Source organism: Myotis myotis, unplaced genomic scaffold, assembly GCF_014108235.1.
Source record: "Myotis myotis isolate mMyoMyo1 unplaced genomic scaffold, mMyoMyo1.p scaffold_m19_p_10, whole genome shotgun sequence".
NCBI lineage: Eukaryota > Metazoa > Chordata > Mammalia > Chiroptera > Vespertilionidae > Myotis > Myotis myotis.
The window spans coordinates 64,184,333-64,197,549 of NW_023416314.1; the positions used below are offsets into that span (position 1 = coordinate 64,184,333).

Genomic DNA, 13,217 nt, shown 5'->3' on the forward strand with positions numbered 1-13,217 from the left:
TGAGGACACTTTCTACTGTAATGGGAGGAAGGCCAATTTATTAATACAATTGTCAGTGTGTTCCAGTTCCAGTGGTCATGCCCCTTTGTAAAAAGCAAACAAAGCAAAACAACAACATCAAAAACAATGCCTGGTACATAATAGGTTAACAGTAAATTTTGGCTTTTTAAATCCAGGAAACCAAGACTTTGATACAGACACTAATGAACATATGAACATCCTATTTAATAAACCGAAAGGCAGGACAACTGGTTGCTATGACGCACACCGACCACCAGGGGGCAGACCAGTGGTGGAACCAGGCCACCAGCCAAGGTGGGTGCCAGCTGGGTCCCTGATTGCCCCACCCGCCCGTCGCCCCACAGATCGGCTCTGATCGCGGGCCAGGCCTAGGGACCTACCCTATATATTGGGAACAGTCTCTTAGATTTAAAAATTAAAACCTGGCAAGGCTACTCTAACACTGAAAAAACAGGATGATGCAGCGATGACATGCATGGACTCTGGCTTGCACATTTTGTGGTCAGCCCTGATTCGGACACATAACTGTATGACAAAGCCAATTACTTAACTTCTCTCTGCTTCAGTTTTTCCATCCATAAGATGGGGAAAATGGTACTACTGCCTCAGAAGGATCATGTTATGTACTACTTTTTATAATCAGGGGAAAAAAATGTAGCTGCCTATACAACAGCAAGATGCCTTTCACCTGGGTGAAAAGTATGGTCACTGGTGCATGCAGTGTCCCAGATGGCAAGAGGGATGTCTGATTGCTGGTTGTCGGACATCCCCCTAGGGGTCCCAGATTGTGAGAAGGATTGGATTGCAATGGATTTCTGTGTGTGTGTGTGTGTGTGTGTGTGTGTGTGTGTGTGTGTGTAAAAGAGAGAGAGAGGAAGAGAGAAAGAGGGGACCTCCCCCCTTCTCCCCTCCCCCGCCCACACACACACAAATTTCGCACACTGGGCCTGTAACATAACATAAAAACCAGTCCAAACAACAACCATTTCCTATCTGTCTAGCACTGTGATCAATTGATGGCACACCATACTAACTTATCAATGTCTCCTCCCCCATATGAATCTTTGGTAGATTTCTGATCAGGCCCATTCCCCCCTTTTCTCTTGGCTTTGCTAGTTTTCAAGAGGAGCTGATCCCTATGGGTGGGGTTTTGCAGGCTCCAGGCTTCAACCAATGGGAGGCAGTGTGGAGAGATTGGAGGGTGAAAGGCATGGAAATTTAAGGCATTTCTCTCCCAATATTTGTCCACAATCTCCGTTTGCAGTTACATTTTCTTTATGGCTTCAGATGGAGCAAAACAGGTCTGCGATGGTTCCAGCATATGCCTGTTGACCTGGGTCCCTGGGGTCTGATCACTTTGCCTCTTTGCTTTGTCCCTTCAGCCTAATGACTTCCTGCTATGACTAATCTCTGGGATCCCTCAGTGTCTTCTGTTTACTTTTGTAGCTCTCCCATCATCTGTGTAATCAAATTTCTGGATTAAATTCCTTCTGCTCACTCCCAATATCTGTATTTTCCTGAGTGGGCCTTGACTGACACACTTTCCATTACTGAATGATACATGCTGTGTAGACCTTTATGGGAGAGTGAGACAAAATCCAGGTGACCTGGTAAATATGTAATAGAGTGCTACAAATCCCCGAGGCTGGGATCTCAGAGTGAATAAGGCTGGCATGTACAGACAGAGCATGGGACTCAGAATCTAGATTCTTGCATTCTGTGTTCACCATTTCCTCTAGTTTGCTTAAATGAAGTAAACATTGCTTTGGACCTAGAAAGCATATTCAATACCAGTTGTGAGTATAACACTGTAATACTATTTCCAATATAGTGATATACCAGCAGCATTGTGACCAAATATTTATTTATTTATTTATTATTTATTTTTTTCTGTTCATCAGATTATTTATTCATTTGATTCTTAGATTCACTTGTCGATAGATGCATATTTGTTGTTCATAATTTGTATCTTTACCTTTTTCTTCCTCTTCCTCTTCTTAAAGGATACCTTTCAGCATTTCATATAATACTGGTTTGGTGGTGATGAACTCCTTTAGCTTTTCCTTATCTGTGAAGCTCTTTATCTGACCTTCAATTCTGAATGATAACTTTGCTAGATAAAGTAATCTTGGTTATAGGTTCTTGGCATTCATCACTTTGAATATTTCTTGCCACTCTCTTCTGGCCTGCAAAGTTTCTGTTGAGAAATCGGCTGACAGTCGTATGGGTATTCCCTTGTAGGTAACTGAGTTTCTTTCTCTTGCTGCTTTTAAGATTCTCTCTTTGTCTTTTGCTCTTGGCATTTTAATTATGATGTGTCTTGGTGTGGTCCTCTTTGGATTCCTTTTGTTTGGGGTTCTCTGCGCTTCTTGGACCTGTAAGTCTATTTCTTTCACCAGGTGGGGGAAGTTTTCTGTCATTATTTCTTCAAATAGGTTTTCAATATCTTGCTCTCTCTCATCTTCTGGCACCCCTATAATTCTGATGTTGGTACGCTTGAAGCTGTCCCAGAGGCTCCTTACACTATCTTCGTATTTTCGGATTCTTTTTTCATTTTGCTTTTCCGGTTGGGTGTTTTTTGCTTCTTCACATTTCAATTCTTTGACTTGATTCTGCTGTTGGGTGTCTGTATAATATTCTTTATTTCAGTCAGTGTATGCTTAATTTCTAGTTGGTTCTTTATCACAACATCGAGGGTCTCATTAGATTTCTTGAGGATCTCACTACATTTATTGGCAGTTTCCAGACAATTATTATTAAAAGACCTTAAAAGTGTGGTTTTGAGCTCTATATCTTCCCTTTCTGACATCTGCGTCCTGTTTCTTTGTCTCCGCATTTTTTATGCTTTCTTGGTATAACCCCTAGTGGTCTTTATGCGCAGTCTTGTAGTTAAGCCTAGATTGTTGTAGGCATCACTGGCGGGGATTTGACCTCCAGGCCAACTGGCTGTGAGAATCAGCTGTGTCTGCAGTGAGAGAACTTCTGTCCTCTAGGGAGGTGCTAATCTAGCCCTTGCCTGAGGGTATCCGGCAAATGCCTCTGTGCAGGGCTTGGGCGGGGCGGGTCCCATGGGATCAGCAGGGTGGGCCGGAGCAAGCAGTTATGGCTGCTCTCAGTCCCGTCCCCAGGGGCTCTGCCTCTCTGAGTCCCTGCAACCACTGCAAACCTGGGAGAGAAAGCTGCCTTCGAGTTCCGACTGAAGCCAGACAGTCCCGCTTCTCCCGTTTGAGTCTGGGTCCCTAAAAACTCGCCCAGATCTGGAGCTCAGAGTCTGCGACTCCCTCCCGATTGAAAACGCCAACCGCGCCCTCAGCCACCAGCCCGCTCCGCGCACTCCGCACCTCAGTATTTGACTTCAGCACTGCGCCTCCTCTGAGTCTCGGTATGCGTTTCTCTTTCCTCCTAGTTGTAGGACTTCCACTCAGCCAGTGTTCCTGTGGTTCTGGGTGATGTCCATTCCATCTTTTAGTTGTATTTTTGAAGTGGTTGTTCGAGGCAGCAAACTCCGGCGTTAACCTATGCCGCCATCTTTCCTGTCATACCTTCTTAAGTGTGACCAAATATTTAGAAACTGTATCTTTTACATGCACAAAAATAATTTTAGTAAGAAGAGGGAGAAACAATTCATAAAAATATTGCAGAGGAAAGTCCTGCACAATGAAGCCTTTCCCATGAGATGTCTGGATTCTTATAAACATACTAGAGGCCCGATACACGAAATCCATGCAAGAGTAGGCCTTCACAGCTGCTGCTTCATCCGGAAGGTTATCTGGAAGGTCGTTCTGCTGTTTGGCCATTCGGTCAATTTGCATATTATGCTTTTATTATTATAGATACTTTGTGATTTATATGATTAAAATCTCTGAAAAGTGAACTAAGTTGTTACTGATGGCATAGCAAAGCACCTTTACCATCTTCAAGAGGTCAGGGGACAAATCAAAGGTTGCTATAGTGATACAACCATCAGCCCATTTCTTACTTAGAATGTTAAATTGTTGACTCAGTTACTATTAGGGTAGCATGACAATGATTTACCTCCTTTTATACACTGCACTAGGAATCTAGTTAAAAGCCAGTGAGAATTCTTTGAATAAACCCAGAATTCAAGATGGACAGGTTGTTAGGATTCTACAAACCCATACATGAAACTACATTTATCCTCCCCTGGGGCACAGAACAGCAGAATGTGCTCACTGTCCAGCCACCTTTTGTACCTCCCAGACACATCTCTGGGGCAACAATTGCTAAGGGATTATAGCTGAAAAGAGTTGCTAGGGTGAATTCCTATGCACTTTTCTTGGACACCTCCAAGGAATGAATCAGTCATTTGATCATTTTTGTTACCAGGATGCCATGTTGTACTTAAAAGACTAAGTCTTTCATCTTAGGGGGAGAAGATATGCACCTTCCTCCTGCATTTTCCCTGCTGTTAAATACTCAATCATAAGTAAGTCAGGAGTAAAACTGTCAAACCTAAGAGACAGTCTTGTTTTTCTTAAGAGAGGAAGAGATATATTTCCTTCTGCTTTGCTCCTGGTTGATAAATACATAAAAAATAAGTAAAATAGTAAATCTATATTTTCATTGTTGAAAATAAACTTAGTGAAAGACAATATTTGGTTTTGTGTACGTGTGTGTATGTGTAAAAGAGAGAGAGGGAAAGAGAAAGAGAGAGGGAGAGTCAGTTTGGTGGGGAGTTAGCTAAGCTGACTTGGTTAATGTTGATTACAAACATTACTTGAGTCAGTTGCCTGCATGATCCAGTTTTTCCACTTTTCAAAATTTACTCTATGGAAATAATCAAATATTTATTTGACAGCACTGATAACAGCAAAAATCAGAAACAGTGTAGGTGTCTAATAATAAACGATGGGTTTAATAAATCATGGTACATTATACATCTGAAAACAATATAGCCTTTAAACATCATTTGGAGGATAGTTTAGCATAGCGATAGCGAACATAAGCTTTGCAATCTTCAGGCTCACACTCTATTGTTTGCCAGCTGTATTATGTAGAGCAAAGTTTTTACCTTCTCTAAGTCCCAGTTTTTTTTTCATTTGGGAGTGACAGTACATCACTCTGATGTACAATTGTTATAGAATTTAAAGAGGACACATATAAAACCCTTTACACAGGGCCTGGCTTAGTGAAAACATTCAAATAGATGTTAGCTGTTATGGTTGCAAAGGACAGATAAGGATGTGCAGAAGGATATGGAAAAACATCTATCTTCAACAAAGGAATGGTGGTTGAATTTGTTTTCAACTGCTTTTGAGCACTTATCAATGTATTTATAAAGTGTTTTTCTTATAATTTGTGGGGAGTGGCTATAGGGTTAAGCCTTGGACTGACCTGTTGGCAAAGCCACAAACAAGTCCCAGCTTAGAGGGCACAGCCCTTGTAGCATAATTAGGCTTGACCTTGTGAAGCTCCCTAGATCTTATCTGGGTAGCTAAAGGACTGAGGGAGATGTAGCAAGTGCTTCCAAAACAAGTGAAACTCACAAGAACATTGTAACTATGGTGACCACTACCTTGTTTACCTCTGGCTATAAAATAAAGGCTCAGCTTGCTGTCTGGATCTCTCTCTGTGGCCTCAGCCAGGTACAGGAGATCCACCTAGAGACCCAGCTTATTATGTCTTGTCTTTTCTACATCCTTTGCCACACCCCACTCAGGCTCACCGAACCCTTGGCTGAGCTGACACTCCACATACATTATTATAATGCACTAGAGGCCTAATGCACGAAATTCGTGCAAGAGTAGGCCTTCCTTCTCCCGGCTGCCAGCACCGGCTTCCCTCTGGCACCTGGGACCCGGGACCCGGCTCCCTTTTGCGAGGGAGGCCCTGCCCACCCGCTGCAGCCCACCAGTGGCCTGGGCCTCCCTCTTTGGGGCAACTATGGAGCCCCCCGATTGATCACCCTGCCGGCCAGTGGCCTGGGCCTTCCTCTGCGGGGCAGTCATGGGACAATGGCCGGGCCCCTGACCAATCGCACCCACCTTGGTTGGCCTGGTGCCATTGGGTGTCATAGCATGGTCCTGGATGGTTATCCGGATGGTTGTTCTGCTGTTCAGCTGTTCGGTCGATTAGCATATTACGCTTTTATTATGTAGGATTATATTAATCCATTAGTAATGTGGAACCATCCTTGTATGACTAGTATAAACACTACCTAGCCATGTTATTTTTAAACACATTTCCTTTGTCTTTATCTTCTCTTCTTTTTTCTCTTTCTCTTCTTCCCCTTCCCCTCCTTCTCCTCCTCCTCCACTTTCCTCTTCTCCCTCTCTCTTCCTCTCTCTCACACACAATTATGCAAGTATTTTTTAAAAGATATTTTTATTGACTTTAGAGAGGAAGGGAGAGGGAGAGAGAGATAGAAACATCAATGATGGGACAGGTTCATTCATTAGCTGCCTCATGCACTCCCCCCTACTGGGGATCCAGCCCGCAACCCTGGCATATGGCCTGACCAGTTTATTAAAATACTTGCACAATTTGGCTGGCTGGCCAAATTGTGCAAGTATTTTAATAAACTGTGTTCTGTGTCTTTGGTTCAAATTTTTATTTATTAATAATTTAGTCATAATCTATCAACATTATGCACATTATCTAAATTATCAAGAGTCTGCGAACTTTTTCTGTAAAGGAGAAATAGCAAATATTTTAGCTTTGTGGACCATAAGATCTCTCTCTGTCACAGCTGTCCAACTCTGTAGGAAAACAGCTATACCATAGACAGTATGAATGGGCATGGCTGAATTTGGCCCACAGACCTCAATTTATGGGTGAATGCCTGCTCTAGTTTCCCCCCTTTTTTTTTTGTCTCACCTGACCATAACTGAGAAAAGGTATAATACTTTAAAGTTGTAAAAGAATGCTATTAAAATAAAAACAAACATTTGGGCCAAGGTCTTAAAGCACTTTGCAGAGCCTGCTTTGTATGTGGCTGTTGGGGGCGAATGGCCTGTCAGTTATATGTCCAGTGCTTTTCTTCATGCACTTGAGAACAATAATCACTTTTTGAGATGAGCAGAGTAGGAACATGGAGATACATTTTTAGTCTGGTACCTATGTGCATTTTAAAATACTCTCTCAGTCTCTAGTTTTACTGACACCTAAGCATTTAATAGCTAAAACTACATTTTCTAGTACTTTATGTGTGGCTTACTTTTATTTGAGTTTATTTGATATATTAGTATGATTTTTTTTTGTTTTTTTTCTCCCTATAGTGACATCCAAGAGCCAAATGAATCACTGCCACATTCCAAAACCTCAGCAGCTGCTCAGTTGGATGAGCTCATGGCCCACCTGTGTGAAATGCAGGCCAAGGTGAGCACAGTCCCTGTGATAAAACCTTTGGGTTTACAGTATCTCGTTGGAACACAGCTCTGCATTCCCCCTTGAGGCACACTTTTAAGTTGTCATTTATTTTTCCAGACTAAATTTAATTCAATAAATGAACTCAACCTTGTACTATGTATTATATGGACACAAAAGATACTATGATCCAAGCACTGATCTTAAGGAGCTTAGCCTGTTCTTGGCAAAATGAGGCATAAACCTCTATAATATTTATAGAATAAGAGACAGTTCGTTTATCAAAATAATGTGGAGCAAACATCAGGAATGTAGAGAGGTCAAGGAGAGTTCATCAGAGGTGGGCATGGGTATGGGATAGACTCTAAGGAATGAAGAGAGTTTGAACACAAAGAGATGAAAGAAGACGTCCTTTCAGCTGGAGTGAGCCCTGTGGGCACTGGTCTCTAATGCTAGTTCAAGTGTGGCAGGACTGTTAAGGGGACCTGCCTGAGCAGGATAGAGGAGAGCTGTGGACAAGCTAGGGCACACAAGAGAGATCAATTGTGGTTTTTAAAAATAGTTATGACGAGGAGTGCTAAGCCCTACATTGAGATAAAATCCGTCTCTTTGTTCTAGCCTCCAGAGCATGAGTGGCGAGCTCATGTGGCCTGGCAGGGAATGGAAATCAACTGCATGGGCTTGAGAATTTATCAAGGGAAATATCACCTAGAATTCTTAAAGTAGAGACTACAACCATTCTAAATTGGTTGGAGGATTTGATGCATATACATGAAGTAACTATGAAATAATTTCAAGGCAGTATATAAAAATGTGTGTTATTGGTGAGAATAAGAACCTTATCTTTGTGGCTCGCTTTTGAACTCCCAATACTCAGCATAGTTCCTGATAATGAATAATACATACTTATTAGAGGAACAAATGAATAAACATCAGAAATAAGTTTTCTTTAATGTCTACAATAAAGCTGAGTTTATTCCTCATTGAACTGTATATTTGGAAATACTAGAAAAGTAGACTTTATGTTTAATTGTGTGGTGTTATCTAATTGATTTAGCATGTCTCTTGACTTAATTTACATTTTTAAATATCTGTTAATTTTTTGAATAGGCCATACATTCACATTGCACAAAATTCAAAAGCACAAAAGTTTGTAATGAATGGTTTCCTTATCAGCTCATCCCAAATTATCCAGTTCTGCCACCTGGAGACAGTCAATATTTTTTGTTTCTTACATACCTACTCAGAAGTATTCTGGGATATAGATGTAAATGTAGTTGTAGATACAGATATATTATTGTATTTTTACTTGTTTTTGTACTTAATATTGGTCACCCTTGCAGGCCTTTTATTTTATTTTATTTTTAAATATACTTTATTGATTTTTTACAGAGAGAAAGGGAGAAGGATAGAGAGTTAGAAACATTGATGAGAGAGAAACATTGATCAGCTGCCTCCTGCACACCTCCTGCTGGGGATGTGCCCACAACCAAGGTACATGCCCTTGACCGGAATCGAACCTGTGACCTTTTAGTCAACAGGCCGACACTCTATCCACTGAGCCAAACCAGCTAGGGCCATCATATATTCATTTTAATTGTTTATTGTCTGTCACCCAGGGAATGTAAACTTTGAGGAGAGACACTTTGTTGCTTTTATACATCGTCTCTACCAAGAGCCAGCCTAGAGCAGGGTTTGGGGAAAACTAGGTGCTCAATAAACACTGCAGAATAAATGAATAAAAAGAAGACTGCTGAGTTGTGGTCATCACAAGAAACAGAATTATATTCATCCACTCAATTTCCTATAGTCAGGAAAAGACTTACAAATGCAGGAAGATTAGTCAGATTTCATTCGGCATGAGGAATTTAGAATGAAGAAGAGATGAAAACATTTTTATTGGTGTTATAATGTTGAATTCTCCCATACCTTAGAAGAAGGTTCAGGAAAGACTAAAGGTCCATCAGTAGAGGTGATTTTATAGGGTCATGAAGAAGATGCCACTGAGGATGAATTCCATGAGGCTGACTCTGTTCATGGTTCTCTCCTTGGTACTAGGTGGCAGTGAAAGCAGATGCCAGCAAGAAGTACTTACCAGACAAGCAGGATCACAAGGTCTCCCTGGACTCAATGCTGGGGGGATTGGAGCAGGAATTGCAGGACCTTGGGATTGCCACAGTGCCCAAGGGCCATTGTGCTTCCTGCCAGAAATTGATTGCTGGAAAGGTGGGACGGGCCAAGATGTTGGTCCTACAGCCATCTATGTCTCTGTGTGTGTCTCTCTCTGTCCCACCAAAGATTGTTATTTCTCCTTATATTCTAAGAAGTTTTAATAATCTATATATATAAAAGCCTAAGCAACTGTTTGACCGTTCGACTGGTAGCTATGACGTGCACTGACCACCAGGGGGCAAACGCTCAATGCACAGGCATGGAAACATGGTACAGACTGATGAATCTCAGAAGGAAAGGGGCAGGGGGCAGGGCAGGATGAGATTAACCAAAGATCTTATATGCATAAGAGAGGCCTGGTGCATGGATTCATGCACCAGTGGGATCCCTCAGCCTGGCCTGTGGGGGTCAGGTTGAAACTGGCAGTCCGACATCCCCCGAGGGGTTCCAGATTGCAAGAGTGCACAGGCCAGGTTGAGGGACCCCATCAGTGCATGAATCTGTACACCAGGCCTCTAGTAGTTAATAATTACTGATTACTTATAGTGTTCTGGGCTAAGTGCTTTACAAGTATTTCTTCATTTAATGGTTACATTGGTCCTTGAAGGAGACTCTAGTAAATTATTCCCTTTGTAAAGATGAGGAAACTTGTTGGAAACCAATTCCAGCATGTTCAGCAGGGCTGAATCATCTGGAGTGGCAAGGGCAATTCCCCAAACCTGAATAGGATACATTAAATGAATTGCTTGGCTGTCAGACAGCTAAAGGGCATCTTAGTCTACATGTTATTGCCTCCTACTGGCCAAACACCTGAACAGCCGTAGGCTAATTCCCCCATTCTGACAATGCTTGTGTATACCCTTTGAAGTATATATCTCTGCCTCGCCTCAGAACAAATTGTGTTAATAAAAAGCATGGGGTCCTGGGACGAGGAGACCTTAGACCTTAGACCTTAGACCTTAGAACTTAAACTTAGATCTTAGTTTCCTTTAAATTAGGCTCCTCTGACCCCCAAATGCCTTTCAAAATTATATTTCGTCTCTGGACTCCTATTTAATCTACACACAGCCTTCTCCAGATTGCTGAACCCTTCTTAATGCTGGAACAAGAACCCCAGCAGAAACTAAGGGCTCAGGTCCAAGGTCTAGTAAGAGGTAAAGCTAGGATTTGAACCCAGGAAAGTCAAAGCTTTTGAGTTTAAGCTCTTAACCTTTCTGTACTGCCTGTACTGAAATGAACTTTCTCACTGTTCCCTCTGTGCAAACATTCCTAGTTTAAATTTATTGCATACAATTTTCAGCTGCATTCAGCTCCAAATCATGGCCACTAACTCCTGCTCTGCATCATACTCCACCGAAACCATAACAGGGTTTTGAGACCCAACTCTGCATGGGGTGTGAGATGAGATGTTCAAACCAGAGGAATAAAAACTGTCTTTTGACCTTTTACTCTTCTAGGGATCCCTGCCACACCAAGGCTGTAGTTATCTGCTGTCTATCACTACTGTGCTCTATTTTGTTTCTTATACCATCTGGGGCAGTATAGTGGTAACAAACATTTACAGGCTTTTATCAGGGTGAGCAGTCAAGAAAGTGGGCACTTTTTTTCTCTCCATAAAGCATGGGCAACAGACCACATAGGTCTAGGCCAGTGATGGCGAACCTATGACACGCGTGTCAGAGGTGACACGCAAACTCATTTTTTTGGTTGATTTTTCTTTGTTAAATGGCATTTAAATATATAAAATAAATATCAAAAATATAAGTCTTTGTTTTACTATGGTTGCAAATATAAAAAAATTTCTCTATGTGACACGGCACCAGAGTTAAGTTAGGGTTTTTCAAAATGCTGACACGCCGAGCTCAAAAGGTTCGCCATCACTGGTCTAGGCCTTAGTGTTGTGTAACTCCAGAGGGTGTTACACAACTTTTTTTTTTACTCAGAAAACTGTGTGAAGAGTGCCCACCATGACGTGCAACCTACAGGCCCTAGAGCACCCTACTGGGCTCTCACACCAGGCTTTATTTCCTCCTCCAGGTGATCCATGCTCTAGGGCAAGCATGGCATCCAGAGCACTTCATCTGTAGTCACTGCAAGGAAGAGATTGGCTCCAGTCCCTTCTTTGAGCGCAGTGGTTTGGCCTACTGCCCCAAGGACTACCACCATCTGTTTTCGCCACGCTGTGCTTACTGTGCTGCTCCCATCCTGGATGTAAGTAAACCCCTCTCCCCCTGCTTTCCTGTAGCTTTTCCTCACTCCTTTAGAACCAGGGTCATGTTTTACAGTTCTGAGGCATTCTGATATCTCTCTGTGTGTTCCTTTTCCAGAGAGTGCTGACGGCAATGAACCAAACCTGGCACCCAGAGCACTTCTTCTGCTCTCACTGTGGAGAGGTGTTTGGTGCAGAAGGTATGGCCTGGGGTACCTTGACCTGTCCTGGTTGTCCGGGATTCTGCCTCTACCACCCAAGTGTCCATTTCAGTACCACATGCCATCCTTCCCTACCTTTTTCCAACATTTATAGATTTTGTTAAAATTGAATTATTTTAATCAAAGAAATATGATTGCATAGTTTAAAAACTCAAACATTACTTCAAGGGTGATATTGAAAATGAATAGTCCCTTGCTCCTCCTTTGTCCACCCCCAACCCTACTTCTCTCTTGATTTTTTTAGCTTTTTCTTTTGTTATTTACTTTTTTTTAAGTGACACATTACTATAAATTTATTTCCCCCCAAATTTTAATGATTATGTATTCACTTTCTATCAGAGAAGATGAGGATTTAGAAATGTTATTACTATCCCACCATATTTACGGATGCCATATATTCACCCCCAACATATTTCCCCTTCCACATTTTTCTCAGTTTATAATTAGGTCATAATTACAGGTCAGATCAATATTCAGTGTGTACTGGTCATGTAAATATTGCTCACAGTTGAGCCTGGGTAGCAAACTGTGATTATAGTAGAGCCCGGCTTTTGGAGTCAGACTACCTGGTTTAAATCTGGGCTGTGACATTTATTTACTAGGTGATGTTGTTCCAGTCATTTAACCTCTCTGTATCTCACTTCCCTTATCAGTAAAATGGGCCTAATAATGCCTACCTTATAGGATCATCATGAGGATTTTAAGAGTCATGATTAGTGTTTAAAACAGTGTCTGGCACATGGAGTCCTTTTGTATATTTTTTTTCCCTGAAGTTTGTATCCTTTTTTCATTAGCTTAATTTTCATTATACTTACCACTAATTTATCTGACAGAACTGTGAAATCCTTCTCCAAGTGGTCAACCACATGTGATGATAGGTCAGTTCCATTTGTTCTTTCTCATAGACATCTGTCCCAGAGACGCCCATATTCCTGCTCCAACCTGAGGCCTGTTGAGAAGCAGTTATTCTGGGTCATTATCTTGGGAATTCCTTTTACTATTTTCCTCTTTGGATCCTCTGTTCCTTGGATCTCAAGTCTTTTAATACATGTTACTGTCTTTATTTTGATAGAGCACATCCTGTAGTAGCTCTTGAGAACAGGTAAAACTTTCAAGACCTTGAATATCTGAAAATATTTTTGTTCTGTTATCTACCTTCAGTTGCCTGGGCAGACAATTCTAGGTGGAAACTATTTTCCCTCATACTTCTGAAGACTTTGTTTGCTTCACTGTCTTCCAGTTTCCATAGTTGGGAAGTTTTTTTGTTT

General features: G+C 41.7%; 1 protein-coding gene across 4 annotated transcripts in view; it reads left to right on the plus strand.

The window, feature by feature from the left end:
• LPXN (leupaxin) overlaps positions 1-13,217 on the plus strand; it is a 39,585-nt gene that overhangs the window by 10,822 nt on the left and 15,546 nt on the right. For all 4 annotated transcript variants that reach the window (XM_036325792.1, XM_036325790.1, XM_036325791.1 and 1 more), the window contains 4 exons: positions 7,260-7,359; positions 9,406-9,573; positions 11,557-11,730; positions 11,847-11,928. In XM_036325792.1, the coding sequence (XP_036181685.1) occupies positions 7,260-7,359; positions 9,406-9,573; positions 11,557-11,730; positions 11,847-11,928 (524 nt within the window). The remainder of the gene's footprint in view (positions 1-7,259; positions 7,360-9,405; positions 9,574-11,556; positions 11,731-11,846; positions 11,929-13,217) is intronic.